This window comes from Anomalospiza imberbis, chromosome 14, assembly GCF_031753505.1.
Source record: "Anomalospiza imberbis isolate Cuckoo-Finch-1a 21T00152 chromosome 14, ASM3175350v1, whole genome shotgun sequence".
Lineage (NCBI taxonomy): Eukaryota > Metazoa > Chordata > Aves > Passeriformes > Viduidae > Anomalospiza > Anomalospiza imberbis.
In genome coordinates, this window is record NC_089694.1 from 19,907,090 (window position 1) to 19,929,081 (window position 21,992).

Genomic DNA, 21,992 nt, shown 5'->3' on the forward strand with positions numbered 1-21,992 from the left:
ACATGAGGGAAGTCAGTCAGAAATCAGATTGAAAACATTCAAAAACTGAAGATCTACAACTGAGGATAAAAACAGGAAAAAAAATGCAGAACTTTTAAGAACAAATATATTTAAGCATCCTGCTAGACAAGATGCTGCCTATGAAACATCTTTCAAATAAAATGCAAAGATCATCTTACTCAAGTGTAAATGGATAATTAGAAAACATGGAGACTGAACTGGCTTCAATAATGAAATATCAATATGGGACATACAATTCCATCTGCACTTCTTCAAGAATATCAGTCTAGCTTTGAAAGTATTTGCATTGTGTTTTACTTTTAATCAAGCTTAAAGCCTTTAAGCCATCAAACCTCAAAAACAATTGTGTACTGTTTCCCTGTTCTTTGACAATGTCTAAGTATGCACAAAATAAAGAAGTGGGAAAAATAGCTTAACTAAAACAACTTCCTAAAAAAAACCCAAATAAATCACTCTACAACTTGAGAAGCTTCCAATTATTTGTTTGTCAAAGCAGCTGTCTGTGCCTTTCCCAGCACTCTGCAGCAATAAGTATATTGAGTGAACTGCTGTACTGTGACATCTGTTATGCTTATTGCCTCTTGCAGCCTAGCAAAAAAACACACCGTGTTAGAGAACTGCAGCTTACCTGATCTTGGTTTGAGACCAAATGGACCATGAGTGTTACTATCTGTCCTTTCATAATCCTGTTGAAAGAGATAAAGTCAGTTTTCTTCCACTCATTAAAAGAAGTTAACTTTTGTTCCCATCAAGATACTGTTTAAGTTATTCTTGCCTAAGGAGAGTGCTTCTGCTTAACTGTAAAAGTCTTTTGAAGAGGACAATATAAAATAAATTGAATGAACGTAACCTTACTACATATAGATAAAACTGTCATAAGGAGAAAGAAAAGCAGCACCAGATTATCTAAAATGTATTGCAAAATATTTCAAACTACTGCAAACCATTCTGTGAACAGAGTTTAAGCCAGCTGTAAGCCAATGCAAATGCAAATATTCTCCCAATGTTTAGCATCAAAACATTTCTTAAGCAATATCGACTTCCAACTATGAAGACCAGGTTTTTCTCATTTCACCATATGAAAAGAAAAATGCACTCAGTATCTTGTTATGTACAAGAAATACCCTTGTTTCATCCCAGTGTATTCTAGGAGATGTTTTAATTCTTCTCTCTCAGACTGATTACTGACATGAGGTAGAAATGTTAATAATATTTACTTTATTTTGTGCTAAGCAGTGCAGTGCTCTCACAGTGAGACTTCAGGCACAGCAACCCCTGAATGAAGCTGGAAGGCTGCACCACAAAGGTGACACCCAGGATTGAGAAGGATGAAACTCCTTGAGAAGTGTCATCACTTTTGGGTTCCCGGTGATGTATAAAGTACTAAACCATAAACTTCAAATCCTCTCAGTGACTATGTGCCCTGAAGAGCAGTCTTCCTTAGGAAGGCCTATCAAATATGGCAAATTTGATTTTTGTTTCATTAGTATTTTCATCAGGGAAGATAATGGAGACAAAGCAATGCACCTTTCCTCACACCAGTCAAAAAGAAGAACTCTAGGGGAGACCAGAGTTGCAAAGGTAAAACAAGTTGTAATACCTGTCTCTAGTTTCTATCTCTTTTTGAATTTTTATTATGATGAAATACTTCTAATTGTAATTTCAAAGGAAACTAACAGCTTAGTATCTGCATGAAAACCTGGTGACAGCAATGAACACAAAGAAATATTTGTTGAATGAAAAACAAACCCACAAATTTGTACCTGAGACGACACAGGAGACTGTGGGGACACATTAATATTATCACTGTCTTGCTAAAAAGAAATCAAAGAGATGAAATTATAAAAATGAAAGTGATGCTTTAAGAAATATGAAATTATGAAATCCATGAGACATGTAACATTTGCCAAGTATGCTACAAACTGGCAGCAACTAAATTTAAAATATGTAAGGCAAGGAACCACTATTCGCTGTTTTTATCAAATATTAGTTTTACATCACCTCTGCTTGATAGGTGGATTAATTTTGCTATCACCAAAGCAAGCAAACATCCTACTGTTTCCCAGCAGGCAATCATGATCTTTTTTTTTTTTTTTTTTTCCAAATAAAGGAGTGTAATAGTTATTTCTGCTATGGCTTTGGAATGCAAAGTTAATTCGTTCAAAAAAGAAAAGAGAATAAATTTATTTCTTAATATTTCACACAACTGCTACATCTCACCTCATCATTTTCATTTCCACTTGAATTCTTTCTGGAAGACTTATACTGCAAAACACACACAATTATTACTTTAAATGAAAACATGGTTTTCATTTGAACTAAAAGGCTTGCTTTCACTCAAGATGTTACTTATTACTAATGGAACTGCTGAGAAAAAAAATCCATGTTACAGAAACAAAGGAACAAAAAGAAACAAACCAGAAAAGAACATGACATTTCTAGGCTAGACAAGGCCTTCATTAGTTGAAGAGGTAAGTGCATTTTAAAACGAAACAATTTTATAATGTAAACTCTGCATGTGACAGCTGATCCAAGTGAAAAGTTCTTAACAACTGCTAACACAAAGAATTATTTCCTAGAAAAAAATATGCAACCTGTGAAAGCTACTTTTGTAATATGTTTTATGTGACTATAATTGTTTACACTTCAGGAAATTGACTTGACATGCTTTACCCCCATGTCTTTCTGATTTGTTGTGTGTTGCCTTCATCACTGCCCCACTTCCCTGATAATGCAGAAAGCGGAGAAAATTAAGGAAGAATTGAAGGAAAAAATTTACAAAAGTGGTATTTAAAAAAATAAATGTATTTCATTGTCTACAGATAAAGTGTACTAAAAAGTAGAGGAGCCCCATGCAGATCAAATTAAAAATATCATCACTACAAAAGTCTAAGTTTGTGGGGTGTATGTGGCCAGGCTACTCCTCTTCATGATGTGACACAAATGCAGGCTAAGCAAGAGACAACTGTATTGTCACTGGTTTCTCACAACAGCAATGGTGCCTATTTTTTTTTCCCAGTTTGCCACGGCAAACAAGCTCTTTTTCTGTGGCTTACTGCCTTGGTTTTGCAAATGAAACTATGAAAGAGTGTCGTTTGTTACTAGTACAGGCTGTTTAATTCACTTAGGAGACCCATCTAGAGCTGTATGTAATGCGATTTCAGGCATCTGCTTCCATCACAGAATTCACTGGTAAGTTATGAGGAACCACTTCTGTATTGGTAGCACAGCTCTTTAACCAGCCAAACAACTGAATTCTGTTTCACTAAGAAGTTTCTCTCTCTCTCTTCTTCAATGCCACAGCAAAAATTAATTTCAGGATGAAAACCCTGAAAAGAAGATACAATTCCATAATCCCTTCACAAAAAAAAAAAAGCTTCTGTAACCACAACAATATATCTGAGATGTATGGCATGCTCCGTTCTCCCAAGAATTTAATTTCTTTGAAGTTCCCTGGCATTTCACAAGGATGTTTGATGGCAAAGACCCAAGAAACTAATTTCTTAAGTGACAAATTTAATTCTAATTCAACCTAGCTCTGCTCAGAGTTCTCCTATTTTTCTACTTAGCCCAAAACAAACGTTACCTAATGCTGCTAGAACTTCCCCTCTGTTCTGCAGAAAGCAGACACTGGCACCTGCTGACTGAGGGTGCACACTACAGCATCAAGGGAACACTGAAAATATTCCTTCTGAAATGAAAACTAATGCCTTGAGACCAAAAAGGCATAAATCATTCCTAGAACCATGCTGCAAAAAACAAGGCAATGTATCTTTTCTTTGCACTAAAAATAAGTACATAAATGGTTAAATAAAAATCCCTCCAAATAGATGGTGAAGGACCAATGACAAGATTAGTTTTTGGTTTTGCCAGAAAACAACAATTAATTACTTTCTTTTATTTGAAGGATAAACAAAATCTTTTATCAATTTTTTTCCTGTTGATTTTCCTGCACTCTCAAATTATCCTAAATACATACCTATAAATAATAATCAAAAGAGTAAAATAACAAAATTATATGTTACATGCAAATTTAAAAGCATCACAACCTTTGAGAATCTATCTTTACTTAGTTTAATAGTTTCTTCTACTCTCATTAAAAAAAGTGTCACCCACCCTCACTCCCCCCCTTACCTTGAAATACTCTTTTCTAATTTGTTTACTTCTCCTTCTCTCTTCATTCTGCCAGATTACTGGCTGTGTTTCTGGCCAGTGCTGCTCATCCACTGAATCCTTCTGGTTTTCCAGTGACTATAATAGTCAGAAATACTTTAATGTAAAATGTAATCATCCCTTTTGCGTATAAGCACAAATTATTATGAACTACAACAGTTAATTGTTTGCCTGCCTCAATCTAGCTTTATAACCTGAAAGTTGTCATGGGTTGGCGCTGGCACGATGCCACTGCACCCTGAAAATATATTTTTCTCAAATCAGTGCTGTGAGATGCAACCAGAAATAGAGCAGAGCAGGCTCGAGCTTAGAAATAAAGAAAAAAAATTATTAACCTACACTATGGTAAAAGGAACACACAGGAAAATGTGGTAGTGGGATTTTGACATTTATTTGCTTAAGAAATTGTTTAAAATATTGTAATGTTTTTTGTAATGTTGTTTGTAATGAATAGGTTTGTCCCTATTCACCCCTGTTCAGTTTTCCTAATAGTGTCTCCCTAAAGTTGTTTTCCACCTGTTTTCCTGCTTTTCTCCATGTCAGTCCTGGTATATACCTCCCTTATTTCCATATCCTTTCCTGTCCATCCTCCGAATCCTGCCCCTGCAGCTTGTCTGTCATTATTTATCTAGAAGCTTCCTTGTCAGTTATGATATTTCCTTTCACTCATTGGCATATTAAGCATGCACTCTCCCCTTCTCCTTCCCTATTGGTTTTATGTTTACATATATCCACCCATACTCCGCCTATCTAGCACTTGCTTTGTTGTTAGGCTGTCTCCCCCCTGGGGACAGCCCCCCCTTAAAAGTTGCCGTTTTTCTCTACTTCGAGCCCTTTTGCCTCTGACTTTCCTTCAAGTTGTTACACTGTGTCACCTGTGCTGCTCCCTGCAAGGGGCGAAATAAAGACTACTCAGAGACTCAAGCAAGGGTCCTTCCCTTTTTCCTTTGCCTCGATCCTTCGACGGGGGTCCACTCTTACTGGCTGCTTCTGTCGGTAAAGGACCAGAGCCTGCGGCTGAACCTCTACCCTCTGCCTGCCAGTGGCTGAGGCGGGGAGCAGCCACTCGTGGCGCACGCCTAGGGGAGAGCGGGTCGGAGCTTGCCAGCAGCCTGCGCCAACCCATTCTCCTGCGACTGAGGCACAGCATCAGGAAAACAGAATTAAAATTCTTTAAAACATTCCTCCTCTTCCGACCCAATTTCCACCAAAACACAGTGAGACAAAACCTTGGACCCTTGATCAAGTTACCACCACTCAATCAATTCTCAGTGCACCAAGGGAAAGAGGAGTCTCTCTTGTACCCTAGTCCTCCACAGGAAACACAGTTGAAACTTCTTATGTTTCCATGTCATACATGGCACCGCCCAGAGAAAATCTGCCATCTTGACATCCTCCTTCCATGTACAGTGCTCTCACCACAGTGCATGGACGAAGACTGCTCATAGGGTTCCTTTAAAGATGCTTTGCCAAGGACCAAAAGAACAACAGTTTCTCATTTTGGGACAACAGTCCCCCCCATTTTCTCCTTCCCTGAGGCCAAGGGTCTCGAGAACAGAGATCTTCTTCCCTGAAGACAGAGGGCACCACCACACCCTCCTCATCTTTCTCTGTTCACTCCACTCCTGCACATGGCGTCACTGCAGCAGGTCACGCTCTCTCCTGCCCTGGCAGTCACTACAGCAGGTCACCCCCACTCCTGCATTGGCAATCACTGCAGCAGGTCACTCTCTTGGCTCAAACCACTGCATCCCCCTAAATGTAGTCTCTGTGTTGAGAATTGGTTCAGTCTATGGCTATACAAGAAAAGCCCAGCCAAAGGCCACTCCATCATCTCCTCCCACCTAGGATTTCTTTTCCATCTTCTTCTGACATCTCAGGTCCCAGACTGTCTCTGCTCTTTCAAATTGAGGAGGAGTAGTGTTTTGCAAAGCTTTCTTTGCCTAAGACAGGGTTAAATGTTGGGCTCCCAGGACGACTGAAATCTCACAGCAGCCTGCCCAGCTCTTCCAAACCTGGGCACCTTCCTCCTCCCCTTTCTGCACTGCCAGCATACTGCTGGCACATGATATCAAATTTCCAGGTGACAGAGGCTCTCTGTCTCTCTCTCTCTCTCCCTCTGGGGGGGGGAAACAAAGACATCTCAGTTTTTTCCACCCTTCCGTCCTGCAGGGGCCAACCCAGTTCCAGTCCCTTCACCCCCTGGCCTACCTCTCCTAGGCCGCATGGCTTCCCCTCCCCCACCCAGCCCATGGCTGGGCAGGGGAGCTCTGAGCTCTTCACTGAGCAGAACAGAAGAGAAAGTTTCCCTGGCCATTCTCTGCTTTTAACCCACTGTGTTCTCAGAGGCATGTCCAATGTCTTCAGTGGTCACACCAGGTGTCAATATTCAAAGCTGACCACTGATTGGTTTGACTATAACTTCCCAAGAAAACTCACTTCCTTGTCAACCCAGGACAAAATTTAAGAGTCTTAATGGTGATTCTGGTAGAAACCACCTATTTATTTTCAAATTCTAAAATGTATTTCACAGAAGAAAAATAATCTATGAAATAATTCTTGAGAAAATAACACTTTTCAGCATTGAGACTAATTTTGTAGGTAGGTTAGGAAATCACCAAAGGCTGCCAGAAATACACCAGTTTCCAGTGCGGTTAGCCACTAGCACATCTAATTTCTCACTGTGAATACTCATCACACAGAGAAAGGATGGCTACAACAAGACAGTTGGAGTATTTGTTGGCTGTTTCTATCTAAAAGATTATACACCCCAACAAGCTGGAAGAGAAATCTCTTTCAAAGCATTGTATTATGAAATACATACTGAGGAGACAGCTAAAGTAGATTGATTCTTAAATAATAATAAATATATATGACTGCCTGCCTTATGAAAATTGAAAGTAGACAATCTAAACAGCCTGTTTCCTAAGGGTACCACAACATTTCTATTTCTTTTTACAAGAATATGAGGGCATTTAAAGCAATTGTAGATAACTAACAGATTGAAATAATAAAGTACTCTCTACAGTTTAACTGGAATTTTGTCATATCACGCAAGCTTCTCATTGAGGTATGGAAATTAAAGGCCTACATACTTCAATCCATCTAGAAGCTGCATCTAAAAACCAAACTGAACATTATGGTGAGGCAATACCTTTATATGGAAAGACATACTAAACCCAAGAAAGTAAAATTTATGCCTCATTAGTTTCAAGACGTTAAAGCTGGTACCACATGCTTTTAAAACAAATGGCCTCAATTACAAACAAGTCAAATTGAGGCATAAGCTCTCCAAACAGTTTATATTTTCCATCACAATTAAGACACCTTCAAGAACTATGTGTATAAGCAATCAGAAGAATGCAAGAAGTTTTCTGCCATAGAGACAAAATCAAGAAAACAACAACAAAATCACTGCAATATTAAACCACCACATTTACATTTGAATATTTACCTGCCAGCTGTATGGGAACACTGAGGAATTCACTTCATTTGTTGAAACACTAAAAAGTAAGATGAAAGGTATTATGAAGCACACTACTTTTTTGTGTACTTTAAAACAAGTTACTTGAAAATATCAAAAAAGTGAACTCTTAAAAAGTGGCTTTTCCACAGCACTACAGTATTTTTCTGCCATCTGTATAAGATGTCACAATGTGGCTTCAAGGTATGACCATTTAACTAAAATCTGAAATCATATTTCACTCTCCTTTAACATAACTTGACAATGGGTCTTCCACACTATAGTACTTTTATTCAGATAAAACTGATTTTGAATTTTTTAGTTTGTTTTGGTTTTACATCTCAGAACTGCCTGTTTCATTAACAAAAAAAGAAAAGGCAAATTTAATTCTTCCCTTCTCTAATAAAGAAGCCTAACTGAGGTGTACACTTGAATAGGTGACAGCAACTCACAGAGAATCTGTGGTAAGTAAGCAAGGCCTAGAAGGTTCCAAGTAACAGCTGCAGCATGAGTCACACAACCACAGGACACGTGTGCAGCCAGCTCTGCAAAACCACAGGTACCACTGAGAGGGGAGATAGCCAAAGTAGGGTGTGTCACACTGAAGGAGCTCCACTGGGTCAAGATGCTTCCCACCCCACTGCTATCCAGCACCAACAGCAGTTACAGCTTTTTTCTCTCCACACAGGTCTGGACATTTCCCAGTTCCCTAAAGAAAAGGCTTTGCTTATTTTAGATTATTGATGGTTTCTGGGTTTGGTTATTTTTTTCCCTTTGTTTTGTGTATGGGTGTTTTGCTTTGTTTTTAATTCAAATAAAAAGCCTAAGTACAGCTCCTGCAGACAGTGGATTCCTCAGTAACACATCCTCCACAAACAATAAAGGTGTTGTAGGCTGAACTCCCAGCACCGCTTTTCCAACAGCTCTTAACAGCACAAAAGAACTTGCAAGGAGGAAAATTTAGATGTCCAAGCACAGTTCCAGTGACATCTTGTGTAACATAGGATAAGACATCTGCACAGCGCCATCACCTGTGGGAGGAGCTACAACTTTCCACACTGAAATTAGAGGTCTGAAACATAAATGAATTGCTGCCATAATCAAACCTACAAATTTGTTTCTGTATGACATCTACTTTCCTAAATGCCCAGAAGAACAGATTTTTATATTAATCTGAAAGAAAGAAGCTCAAGAATAGATTACTCTTGTAGCTTCAATTTCATCATGAACTTTTAAAAGCGTTATGACAGAAGATGGCAGTAGTAACACAATAAACAACAATGAAAGTAATAAAAGATTGAAAGCTGTGATATATTTAAGTATATCAATACCATTTTTCAGATTCCATTGGCTGCTTTGGCCTGTTCCTTGTGTTTACTGAAACTGAATGATTAAGAAGCCTAGGGAAAAAAAAAGGTATTTAAAACAATTTTCTTAGAATATGTTACTTTTACTGCATCACATTTCCTGAAAATAAAAAAGTTTTGAGCATTAAATGGCATCTTCCATAAAACTAAAATGTGTGAACACATATGAAATCCAAGAGCATTCCTGCTCCCATTTGAATTACGAGTATAATTTCCAGCTCTTGAAGTATTTCAAGTTCTGTATTTTAAGGAAGCAAAACTTGGTGGTAACTCAAACCAAAATGAAGTCTCCTCTTATTTTTCTCCCTAAATAGATACTATTTCAACTGATCTCACACCTGTGTAAAGTGATGCTGCTCTCAACACAAAAAGCCGCACTGTTCCCTAAAATTAGAAGACAAAAGAGAGTCAACCTAAAGCAGACCAGAAAGGATAGAGATAGACTGAGCACAAAAAAGTCAGTCAGGAAGGACAGATGAGAAAGTGGCTGAGAAAGAAACACTGCAAGTGCAAAGGAAATGTAGGTAAAAAGGTGAGGTAGAAAATTAAGAAACACAGGTTAAGAACAAAATGAAAATTTTAATGCAGAATTTAATGGAAATTCCATTTTCCTAAATGGTAAACAACCAAAAAAGATTACTTACAAAGATTCAGAAAGGTGTTTTCATCTGGAGCAAATGCATACTACATGTGTGTATGTACACAGGAAGATGATACGACTTCTTATGGATGTGTTAAGTATTAAAAATAAAATTATCAGTAACACTTAAAACTAAATGTTTTCAAGTAAGCATCATCTTGACCTTAAGTGAAAAATTCTGAACTCTTGAAGGTAGCAATATTACACTTTGACACTGACTCCATATGCAGAAGTGTGGTGGACGTATATTTACACAGAATTATATTGAGAACTAGAATGTATTAAGAATCAGAACACAACCAATTATTCCATGGAAGAAAGTAAAACAGTAGGCCCCTTTTTATATTTCTTTACCATTATGCAGTGCAGCACAGCCATTTACTTTAAATGACTGATGATTTTTCAAACAAACTTCTCTGATTACTGTGATAACTTTGAGCTCAGTAATCTCATATGCAGTATAAACCTCTCATTGTGTGACCCTCAGTTTATGAGAGGTTAAGCCTGTAAACCTGTAAATGTCTGTAAAAGTTAAAGCCTGTAAAAGTTAAGCCTGTAAATGCCTGCGGCACTCAGTCTGTAGCATCTGCTTCCTCTATTTTGTGTTCAGAAACCAAGATTGAAGGGGCATCCCAGAATTAATTTATACTACAGCCTGAAAAAACAGTAACCAAGATAATATCATGGGTTATCAATCCAGAATATAAACATGTTATTTAAAAGTCATTACTTTTTACAGAGAACCCCTGTTTAATCTAGCTTTATCTTCAACTGAAAGCAATGAGAAATTCAGTGAGACTTCGTAGCAAACAAAAATTACAAGTAAAAAAAAATTAGACTCAGTTTAATGCAACACTTGCAGACTTGCACTGACATTGTAGTGTAAATGCAATGATTGTAGATAATACAGGCTATTCCTTTTCTATACTTATTATATGAAACACAAGGAAAAACCATTCAAGTTAATTCTAACACATATATACATACAATTTTCATCTACTTTTCACCATTTCAGTGCAACATGTATATAATTAATGACTGAGTTCATCATGAACTAAAATTATTTAAACAAAGTATATTCTTACACTTCCTAAAACAAAGCCAGTAATTTTTGAAAGCTCCTGTTTTAAAACTGAAGAATATAGATGGGGAAGTAACAGCAAGTTCAGTATCTGACATGTTGCAAGCCCAGTCACAGAAATCTCAATTTCCTGTGGAATAATAAACTTGAAAGATTTTAACTAAAGAAAATAGTGAAAAAATTCATCTGAATCTACTAAATTGCAGACAATTGGCAAAATAATTCGTTCAGCTGAAAGGGGTTCAGGGGGAATCACTGCAGGTACATTAATTACTGTCTTCCAGGAAATACAATACAAAGCAGAGTATGTAACATGAAAGTAGAAGTAGTTCAAGTTCAGAAGTTACATTCAAGTGTGGTGTTGATAGTCCACCAATAATTTCAGCAACTGTTGTCACTCATGTCATCACTCATCAAACCCAAATCTTTATTGTATAGGTCAATTATCAGGCCAAATACTGATGTCCTGACTGATTCATGAACTAAGAACCTGCATAGGATAACTGAGCTAGAACTGCAATTAATTTCCTAGTTATGATTCCTACAAATCACAACAATTCCATTGTTACAGAGGTAATACACAAACTAATCCTCTTAAAGTGTTCTAAAACTCACACAATTTTTAAAATATAAATTACTCAACACCACATTTATATATTCTACTTCTATATTATGCAACCACAGCATCTACTCTTAAGTGCTTGAGAGAGAAATGCAATGGCAAGACCAACAAAGATTGGAAAATATTTTCTCAAGTTTCAGGATTTAAAGAGTGGAATCTCTTCTCAGCAACTTATACTTTCAGATTTTGTGCAAACATAACAATGATTAACAGACAAATGAAGTGAAAATGGTACTGCTATTTTAAGGTTAGCTATCTTCAAGTTTAGACAAGCAAGTACTACGTTGATACTCTAAAGTGTAAAAAGACACTAGAAATCCTGTGCAGTGAGACAAAGGTGATTTATTTTCAACTCGTTCCAGAGCAGTCCACTGATTTCACATTGGCTCTGCTTTGTGACTGAAGCTGTGCTCTTCTGGACTTAGACAGTTTTAGGACATCACTGCTGCCAGGTAAAAACCCAGACTTAACTGTGATGCAAATTCAAACAGGTTCATTTGGAACCAATGAAAATTATTTAATCTAAACTACTCTACTGTCTTTTGAAAAAGACAAGGAGTATCCAGACTAAGTTGCAGAGCTTCAATTTATAAGGTAACCAAGTCTGAAATCACTTCATTCAACACTTACATGTTTGAGTATAGTCTACACTTTACTCCAATTTTATGTTACCAGTGAGGTTTGTATATTACAAATACTTCCACCATGGGTCAAATGCAAAACAAATTATCTCTGGTCATGCTACCTTGAAAATGATCACTTTAAAACCAAACTATCAAACAAACAACACAAAAACACCAAACAAAATCCCAAAAAAGTAAAAGCAGCACTTTGCATGAGGTACTGTATCTGAGGTTGTATACTTAAAAGAAAAATCAAAGCTTTTAGGTTTGGACTCAAAGTGTTCTTTGAAGAATTGCCTAATTAAATATTTTTCTTAATTAATATTTCATCCTAAAGAACAAATATTGCAAACTGTTTTTGATAACAAAACATCTTAGGCTAACTCAACCAATCTCTTTAACTGTGTTTGTTCAAGAAATGGCCAAGAGCATTTCTTTTGTCCACATTTTAAGTCTTTATACCTTGATGCACGTCCTGCCGCCCTGGTCCTCTGGAAGAGCTTTTCACTGAATGAAGTTCTATAGCTTAGTGGCCTTCGTCTGCATTCACATTTCATGCACACCAAAGTCAAAGACGGAAGGAAGAAGCAGGATAGGTTGATGGGAGAGGACAGGGAAGTCATTAGCATAGCAAGCAAAAGGAGAGGAGACTGCATAATATTACAAAAACATACACTGAACAAACAGAAATGTGATTAGTAAGGAGTTATTTTGTGATGCTTAATTTCCATGAGGATTCTGTTCACTGATTGACCACATTTTCCACAAATAAGCATAGAAGTATCTTCACAAAATGCTAAATAATATTCTTATTGCCAGTCAGGGCTAAATTTTCTGTTAGAGGAGATTTTGAGCTCATGTACCTAAAGATACATAAGCCAACTTTAATATATAAATGCTAAACTAAGATGTAAAACTTAAGAACTATTAAGATTGCACATCTGCATAATTCAAGACAAAGCAGAACAATTAGCAAGACCACTGCATTAAGACACAACAATATATGACAAGTAAAATTCAAATTGCAGTACTCCAGAAGAAGAGTGGTTTGGCATTTCAAATCATTAGATAACCAGGAAATACGTAATTAAACAAGAGCCTCATGCAACATATAAAATAACCATCATATTAAAACCTAATATGAGGAAAACACCCTCATTCTCTCTTCCTTAATAGGAGAAAATGATGCATTCTTGGCCTTATTCGCAGTACGTTAGGTACGGAGAATATCCTAGCATTAACATTCCATTCCTATTTTTCCCCTCCCTGTGAACAACCAATTCTTGAATTCAGGGCTTGGAGTTCTAAGCAAAACTTATTTTATCTTTCACACATGAACACTACTGTTACTCTATTCACCTAATATAAAATGCTGGTGAATTTTTAAGACCCTGTAATTCATAGTATTGAGATCTCAGTTTCTCTGAGGGCTTCATGTGTATTTCAACCATCTTAAAAGCAAAGCAGCAGAGTATCATAATTACACAGAAAATTGAAAGAAAAGAACATAGTATTTAAGTTGGTATGAACTTACATCTATTACTGTGAGATACTGAATGAGTGTTATGAACTATTTTAGTTAATGAACTACTATTAAATACAACCGTCACCTCTCAGAGGAGCTTACTCTAGAAGTACCTTACAGTATTTGCCTGCTTGTTAAAGAACAGTACAGAAACTGTTCCTCTGCCAGTCTGGCCACTTCTATGTGACTCCGGCTATTCCTTCTTGTTCTTCATTTTACACAGTTGCTAACTTGTTCTATTACATTCCTTTAATCTGCTGCTTGTTCCATGACTCCTTTTCAAGATTCTGTTGAGATGCCCATAATGAAGTAGAGAAAGGCAGGCAGTTGAAATGATCTATTTTTATCCATAGATATTGTCATTAGACATGATAATGTTAAAACTAATTTCCCCTTCAGTCCACAGGATATGGACTGAAGGAAGTATGACCTAAATTAGCTTGTATCTGAATAAAAATGACCAGTCGCAAACAAACTGTAGGGAAGTTGTGTAATTCAGACAAGAAACACAGGACAGGTATCTTGACAGAGTCCATCACTTCACTCTTTAGCATCTGGACAAAACTGTTCTCAAAATAAGGTGTCAAAAGCTTTTGGGTATAAGAGAGGTTAAAGAATAAATTAATTGTAACAGAAGTTATTTTAACTAATATTGTTATACCTGTGTTTTTGTTCTTGCTGCAACAACTGAGCTGCTATTTTTCTCAAGTCAGTCACTTCTTTGAGTTCATCATCATCTTCAGCCAGCAGCTGTTGTTTCTGAAGTCTGAAAAATTAAACATTAGTGAACTGCCTGACTTCAGTGAGGAAACAGAAATGGCTCATTATGGCAGTAACTAAGCAGTGCTTCCTGCAAGTTTATTCTCTGTCCAAGAGGAACACTCTGTTCAATATGAGAATTCTTTCTTCCATATGCAGGGAGCTTAAAAAAAACCCACTATCACCCCTGCCACTACTAGTAAAATCTACTCAAAAATATTAAGAAGACTTACCTTCTTTCATCTCTCCAGTCCTCATTTTGTTCTATTTTCTGGAATTTCTCAAGATGTTTTCCCCGTTCCTTCAGCAAAATGGAAAAATAAAAGTTAGAATTGAATTAAGGAGGGGAAAAAAAAATCAAGGTTACTCAACAGTTTTTCTTTTGTTAGTCTCTGATACCTTGACATAGGAGAGCAGGGGGCCAATCTGTGCATCTCCCTGCTCAGGAAGAGCTCCCTCCTCTGCATTGGGATCAATGTAGTCAAACACCTCCTGGTCTGGGGAGGATTTATGAAGAACAGGAAAGACATTGAAACAATTCTCTTGACCAAATGTTATTCCTGAGAGAAATACGTACTTATGAAAAATGTCAGATAAAGATAAAACATAGAAAACTGTGCCTTCTTAAGCTAGAAATAATATTTTTTTTCCTTTCTCTCAAGCCTTTTCTGCTTGTTATTATTACATTTTTTTCTAAACTGATGAAAATACAACACCAACACATGATCCTGTAATTTTGTGCCATCTTCCTACATTAGATTACCTAAGCAAAGTATCTCTGTTACCTAAAACAACAAATGCACAACTGGTATTACCTTTCTGTGGATCCAGTTTACTTCCCATTACGTGACTGTCATTCCTTAATGTCTGTTCCCTTGTTGATTCTGATACCTGGGAGTGAAGGCTGATTGTATCATCATCAGATGGCTGCAAAGACACTCATGTTTAGTGCAGAACTGACATGGAAATGGTATTATATGATTTCCTATATTCCCATCATATTGTATTAATTAAAATCAACCTTAACCCGAAAAGTTAAAGAAATACATAAGTAATTTGTATCTGATGTGGCAGTCTAAGGGTTTAAATTCAACTGTACACATATTGAAAGAATATTAAATGCAACTTACTGAAGTACTTCTCTAAGGATATAAAATACAAAGGAAGAAGTTCTAAAAAATCAGAAATTACAAATTCAACAGTGAAAAAATACTCACTTCTGTAGTGGACAACCTTTTATCTCCATTATCACTTCCAATGCCAGAGTCTGGTCCGTGGTTTTTATTGGGATAAAAGTCCTCCATGCTTCATTAAGAAAAACAACACACAAAAAACCCGCACAAGAAAGAAAAAAACAGCAGTTTCACTTTCCATAAGAAAATAAACATCCTTTTCAAGATATGTTCACTATACTCAAAAACCCCACTACTCACCTGTCTGTGAGTGGCTGGGAGGGGATTTGTTTACCTAATGATGGAAGATCCAAAGAATCTGGTTTTTTATCTATTCTGAGGCACGCCTGAATACTGAGGAATTTAAATATATGTACTTTGCCCTTTAAGCATATCTGTTGGGAAACACAGGAACAAAAAGAACTCTTAATTATACAGTATGTCTGCTGAGAATACACCCCATGAAATACCTGCTGCACTGCACTTACAGACACAACACTCCAAAAGGAGAAATACAAGAAATACAGCTAAAAGAAGAGAAAATTTCATTGGTATAACTTAAAAGAGCTTCCTCTAAGATCCTAATGAAAATTTCTGTACTTGTGTGGTTTAATACTAACCTGTGCTGGTGGTATCTGCATTGGATTGTTATCCAAAACTATAACTTGTAAGTGACGTAACTTTGTGTAACAAATGGGAATTTCTGTAATTTTATTACAAGAAAAATCCAGCTTTACCAAGGGAAGGTCTCCTAATTCTGCATTCAGGAAAAAAAGCAAACAAACAAAAAAAGAATCAGTTATCTTCTTAACACTTTACCTAATTTGCCTACATCAATGGAAAGAAGATGAGTAGCTCACCATCTGGCAACATATGGAGATTATTTCTTCTTATGTTCAATTCTCTAAGTGACTGCAATTTTCCTATTTGCTGGGGAAGAACCTGAAGTTCATTACAGCTAATATCCTGAGAAAGATATAATTAATAAATCAACTGAACACCTTAAATGAAATTACACAGAGGAATACTGTGATCAAAACTATTATAAAACACACTATTAAAAGAAAAGAAATTCAACTATCTTGGATTTTCCATGGAGAAGATGTACCACAACAGACCTTGCTGTTTTTTAAAGTATTTAATGATTCCAGAGATTCAATTCAAGAAGTTAAATCAATGAATGATGAAATACTGGGTTTGAAATTAATACTGTAGCTTAGGAATCAGGAGTTCCTGGTGTAGTTCCCAGATCTGTCAAAAACGTTTTGTGCTATTGCTGGCAATTGACTGGCATTCTGCTCCTCTTCTAAAAATTCTTTTTCCTTAATAAACCTTGCACCAACTCATGAAACTAAAAAATGTACAGACAGCAATAGCAGGCTCCAGCTTTTTGGATGCAAGCACTAGAGGATGACAAAGCTGCATCAAATGAACACAGACTACAGCCATTTCTGACACTAATTTAATATTAATTTATGTAGACCAGAGTGTTTGAACAATCACAGAGTCTTTCCAGCCTTCTTATGTTCTAAATAGGTATATCACAGGTATTGGAATGAAACTCTCTACTATGTCCTTAATCACCATCAAGCGTGCAATTCTGGGTTTGACAACCTTGAAAAATAAACCAAAAAAATCAATAAAACACAGTAACTAAATTTAAATGTTGTAGTTCTATATTTTTACAATTTATTATACTGAATATATAATGAATATATGATATATATATAGTGCTTATAAGTGTACTTACTACAAAGATTCAGTTGTACTTACCAACTCCATTAGATCTCTCAACTTTCCAATTTCTTCTGGAATGGAGACCAGCTTGTTATTACTGACAACTAGAACTTTCAGTGGGAGATCAAACAGGTATTTTGGCAATGTTGACAAAAGATTTCGACTTGAAAGAAAGAAAAAGGGACAAGAAAGGCTGAATTATAATCTCTTATATAGCTCTCAGGGAGTCTGAGATGAATATGGTACAACTTTTCTCCCATCCCAGATCACGTTCTCCATCTATTACAATTTCATCTACAGGGTCCATCACAAATTCCTTATCAGATACAGCCTATTTCAGGTATGAATTTTAGATCCCCATTTTACGTGATGAATGAAATGAAGATGTACTAGGGCAGAAACTAATACGAAAATGTACAGAGAAATCTGTTAAAAGAAATAATGTTTGACACTTGCTTTTATCCTCCTGGCACCTTCAGAAGAATCACCTGATCTGACAGTCTGCCAAGTCAGAACTTTATATTACTTATATTGCTTCTCATGTCATGTTGTTGTGACCCTCCTGAGCCATCCCAAAAAGCCCTAAACATTTAATTATTTTGCTGAGCAACAGGCTGGAAAGCAAGTCTTAATTAAAATGTATTCCTTCTGTGTATATTATTTTCCAGCTGCATGCATGTGTATCTGCTTTGTGCACATGAAATACACTGCAATCCACTACTGGATTTAAATCTACATTGAAAAATGACCCACACTGATGGACTTCCACTGCCAGAAGCACCTAAAAGGTTTCTAATAAGGTACATTTTAAAAAGTCATTGGGAAACAAGCTTGTTCAGATGTGATATGAAAGCGATTCCTTTCACATGTAAAAGTAAAAAAATAAAATTCAGCATTTGCTGTTGATTTAGGTAGACCTAGCTCTATTTTTGACAAAAAAGTTACTTTTAAGTGCTGATACTTGGGTTCATACTACATTAAGAAAAATACTAGAAGTTTTAGTGCTTAGTTGATAGAAAGTCAGAGCACTGTTTTCATAATCTAAAAATCTTGGAGTTTTTTTAGTATTTTCTCTATCATTACAGTTCACTGAACTGCAGAAATTTAGGAAATTTCTAACAGTACATTTAAAGAAGCAATGTATTAATTCTGTTAAATTCTGAGTGAACAATACAGAAAAGTTATTTATATAGATATGCATTAAGTCTCTTTTTAAGTTGCATTTCAGTCAGATATGCCAGGCTTTTTTTGGCTGAGGGCATGAGAAACAAAAATATAATATGCAAGTAAACTTTTTTTGAAGTGACTATAAAAATGTGGCAATGAAGCAGTCATTCATGTCACTTACATAGATTTCCTCTGGTTTTTTCAGGTTTTTTAGGAGCTGCCTGCTTTACTATGAAATGCACAATACATTTCTTCCACCACCTGAAGCCCAAATTAGAATGTGGTTTTCTCCTTTAACAAAGCACCTGAGCTAGGAAGGCAGGATTTTAGCCTGTTCTCCAATGCTACAGCCCACACGTTCCTGCACTGCAAAATCAGTCCTTAGACAGGAGCACAGAAATGAAGACAAAGCACAGTTTGGCAAAGGATCATCGGGAGAATTGACTCTTGAAAGAAGAGTTAGAACGACACAGTTTCTGTGTAAAGAAATGTATTCAGCACCTCAAGCACCATCAAAAGAGAAATAGGTTGATGCTGAAGAAAGTTAGGGCATATTTCTTTCAGAAAATACTGCGGTTTTATATCATATTAATCCTCTTTAAAGTTGTGACAGAGCATCTTACTTATGAATTAGTACTATAAGAATTGGTATTTGCAGATTTTGAGACACACAGGAGGTTTTGAGGATTTAAATAGCTTTTAACTGAGAAAACTGCTTTGGATTTGATGCAGCTAATATCAGAAACAAGGAGTATTGTGGAAAACAGGGTCAGGAGAGTTTTCTAGATTACCTCTCCTTCCAGAGCTCATATCCATCTTCTGTTCCAGTGAGAAAATCCAGCCAAATGTTTTCCAAGTTTAAAAAGAGCACTACAGCAGTGAATGTAAATAATGTACAAAATGAGCAGGACTTTCTGGCCAGAGTAATTTAGCCTCTTGATAAGAGCAAATTTTTATAGCTGTGGTTTCTGAACACTGTCTGTCTATATAACATCAGAAACAAAGAAAACTCTGCAAACACAATGACCTGATGAAGCAAAATGCCAACTCTCTAAGGAGGTATGTTAAATAAAGACCAAAACCAACCACCATTACTCACCTAATGTTAAGGTAGGTTAGCATTTGCAGGTTTTTAATAGATTCTGGAATGGATTTGAGGCAGTTGTGATACAAATTTAAAGTTTCCAGTGGTGCAAACAACCAGACATCAGGAGGAATTTCAGTAAATCTGTTCTTTGAAAGATCTAGAAGCAAACAGAAAAAAAATCCCATTTTTAATCAAGACTTTCCCTGCAGCAAGAGGAGATAAAAGTACCCACTGTTATTCTTGTCATGCTCCTAAAAATTAAGTGTTGCAAGAAGTGTGAAATAATTCAGTTTTACCAGATGCTACCCCATATAATTAATACACAAAAGAGCCTTAAAAAACTAAAATATTATTGCTCAATATGCAATTACAACAGAAAGCAGAAGAGTGACAGGAATTCACAAATACATTTCCTACTAGATAGTTACAGTTACAATGACACTGAATATCAATTATGATTGTCCCTCCTCTATCATGTCTTTGTTCTGTGCAATTCTTGGGTTTCTTCCCCTCCAACTTTAGGCACAACAGTAAATCAAGGTAAAAACTCAAAGTTATTTCTTCTGTTTGACAGCTACATTAGAACCCAATGTCGTTGTACAATGTATCCGCAATGCTAAAGCCAAGTTCCCAAAGCACTCTTACACAGTAACTGACATTCTCCAGATACACATTTTGTAACTTAACTAAAAGAGGATAAAATTGCAAAAACCAATGCCACAGGTATTATATATAAAAATCAAGATGCAATTTAGCCTGGTCTAAAAGCAGAAGGAGGAGAGATCTTTGACTGCGGAAACACAATTCTTGAGCTAGAGTTATTCTGACAATGCCTGACTGCATTATGCAAATCTGCATGCAGGAGTTATGACAAAACAGAGCATTACCAAAATGCACAGCACCTCTGACTATATAAAACCTTGAAAAGAACCAGAAAATACAAATGAAATGTGACCCAAGAATCCCAGAAATTATGAGCTAAACTACCAAAACCTGTGCCATCAAGAGTCCACCAAACTACCTTGGAAAAAAGAGATATTTACTTGAGAACAACTACCTAGTCTTCTGAAAGGAACTCTGACTGCCAACCGAAGACATTTCAAAAGGATGCGGTTTCTCAGAAATGCTGAACAAACTCTTTTAACAGAGAAGTAATACAGATCCCTTGCTATTTCAGTTTTTAACACTCACATGGAATAACTGTTTTTGCTTGGCTCCCATCACATTATCACTGGAATGAACAGTTCTGCAAAAAGTCTAGAAAAGGGATGGAAAATTGGCTCCAAGTCATTGTCAGGTTCAAAGAGAGCTCAACAACCTGAAGTTTAACTGGCAAACCAGCTACGTGCAGCATTTCTCAGGGCCAACACTGGAATCAATACTGCTTAGCTTCTTCATCACCAACCTGGCAAACAGGACAGAATGTGCCTTCAGAAAGTGCAAAGACAGCACCAAGCCGGAGGGATGAGATGAAAGCCAGGACCTCCCCTGACAGACACCCAGTGTGAATAAAGGCTCACCTGTGGCAGATCCCTGTTCACACCAGTGTGAGCTGCAGGACAGCAGGGTAGAGGAAAGCTGTACAGAGAACAACCCATGATTCTGCACACAACAGGCTGAATGCAGGACACCAGGGTGCTGAGCAGAGGGAATGGCCTCCATTGTGTGCTGCAGGTTACCAGCACAAAAAATGGACTGGGTACAATGAAACACTATCTTCCTGTGGAGTTATTTTTGGCAGTAGCTTTAACTTTACCTCTTGAAGTCTAGAATATGTGAAATTTTGTGTGCTATCTGGCTGTCGTTCCATTATTCCTAACAAGCATTCTCAAGCTTAAGTATCACAAAGTTTTCCTAAAAATCAGGGTTGCTGATGCAGAATTCTGTAAACTCTACCTGCAAGAGGCAGAAAAATACATTCCTAGGTTGAAGGAGTGGCATTCCTAATGAACTGTGAGAAAAATTGAATAAAGTTAACTAAAACTCAACATCTCAACAAAACGTAAAAAATTTATTAAAAAATTAGCATGCTTGAGAAAGTTTTCACAACCAGTGAAGCTCATTTTCTGTTTTCCACTACATCAGTTTTCAAAATGTTACCGAAAAATGACAGCTTTCACACAAAAGTTTTCTGCAAAACCCTTCTTTAACAAATCCTCTCTTGTTCTATTATTCAGCAGAGTGTGACCCCTGCATGCACAAGAGATGCCCACAGTTTTATTTCTGGCCCAGTTCTACAACCTCCACCACATGCTGAAGTCTTTAATACAGCTCCATTCTGAAAAAAAAAAACCCAGCTTTAAGCCTCTTCCTGATTTGGTTTTATCAGCAGCTGAAAAGGTGACTGAAGGCTGGTACAAAGATCTAGTCCAGAAAACAAAAGACAGAATCTGACCCTACTGCCACTGGTCCCAGGAGCAGCACTGTAGACCTGAATGAGAAGGCTCAAGGGCAGCACAAAAATTTTGCCGCTGTATTTGCTTCCAGCCACACCTCAACTACACATCTTGGAAAGTCCCAGGTTAAAAACAGCTTTGCTATTTTCTTCTGCAGAA

General features: G+C 36.8%; 1 protein-coding gene across 9 annotated transcripts in view; it reads right to left on the reverse strand.

The window, feature by feature from the left end:
* LRCH2 (leucine rich repeats and calponin homology domain containing 2) overlaps positions 1-21,992 on the reverse strand; it is a 37,788-nt gene that overhangs the window by 4,623 nt on the left and 11,173 nt on the right. Inside the window, exons 2-18 of one of the 9 annotated variants that reach the window (XM_068205363.1) lie at positions 19,450-19,594; positions 17,220-17,346; positions 16,307-16,412; positions 16,067-16,203; positions 15,708-15,841; positions 15,492-15,579; positions 15,090-15,201; positions 14,674-14,834; positions 14,508-14,575; positions 14,177-14,281; positions 12,453-12,530; positions 8,989-9,057; positions 7,649-7,697; positions 4,156-4,272; positions 2,242-2,286; positions 1,785-1,835; positions 650-707 (exon numbers count right to left, since the gene is read on the reverse strand). In XM_068205363.1, coding sequence (XP_068061464.1) covers positions 650-707; positions 1,785-1,835; positions 2,242-2,286; positions 4,156-4,272; positions 7,649-7,697; positions 8,989-9,057; positions 12,453-12,530; positions 14,177-14,281; positions 14,508-14,575; positions 14,674-14,834; positions 15,090-15,201; positions 15,492-15,579; positions 15,708-15,841; positions 16,067-16,203; positions 16,307-16,412; positions 17,220-17,346; positions 19,450-19,594 — 1,650 coding nt within the window. The remainder of the gene's footprint in view (positions 1-649; positions 708-1,784; positions 1,836-2,241; positions 2,287-4,155; positions 4,273-7,648; positions 7,698-8,988; positions 9,058-12,452; positions 12,531-14,176; positions 14,282-14,507; positions 14,576-14,673; positions 14,835-15,089; positions 15,202-15,491; positions 15,580-15,707; positions 15,842-16,066; positions 16,204-16,306; positions 16,413-17,219; positions 17,347-19,449; positions 19,595-21,992) is intronic. The other 8 variants (XM_068205365.1, XM_068205366.1, XM_068205364.1 and 5 more) reach the window with 8 other exon arrangements.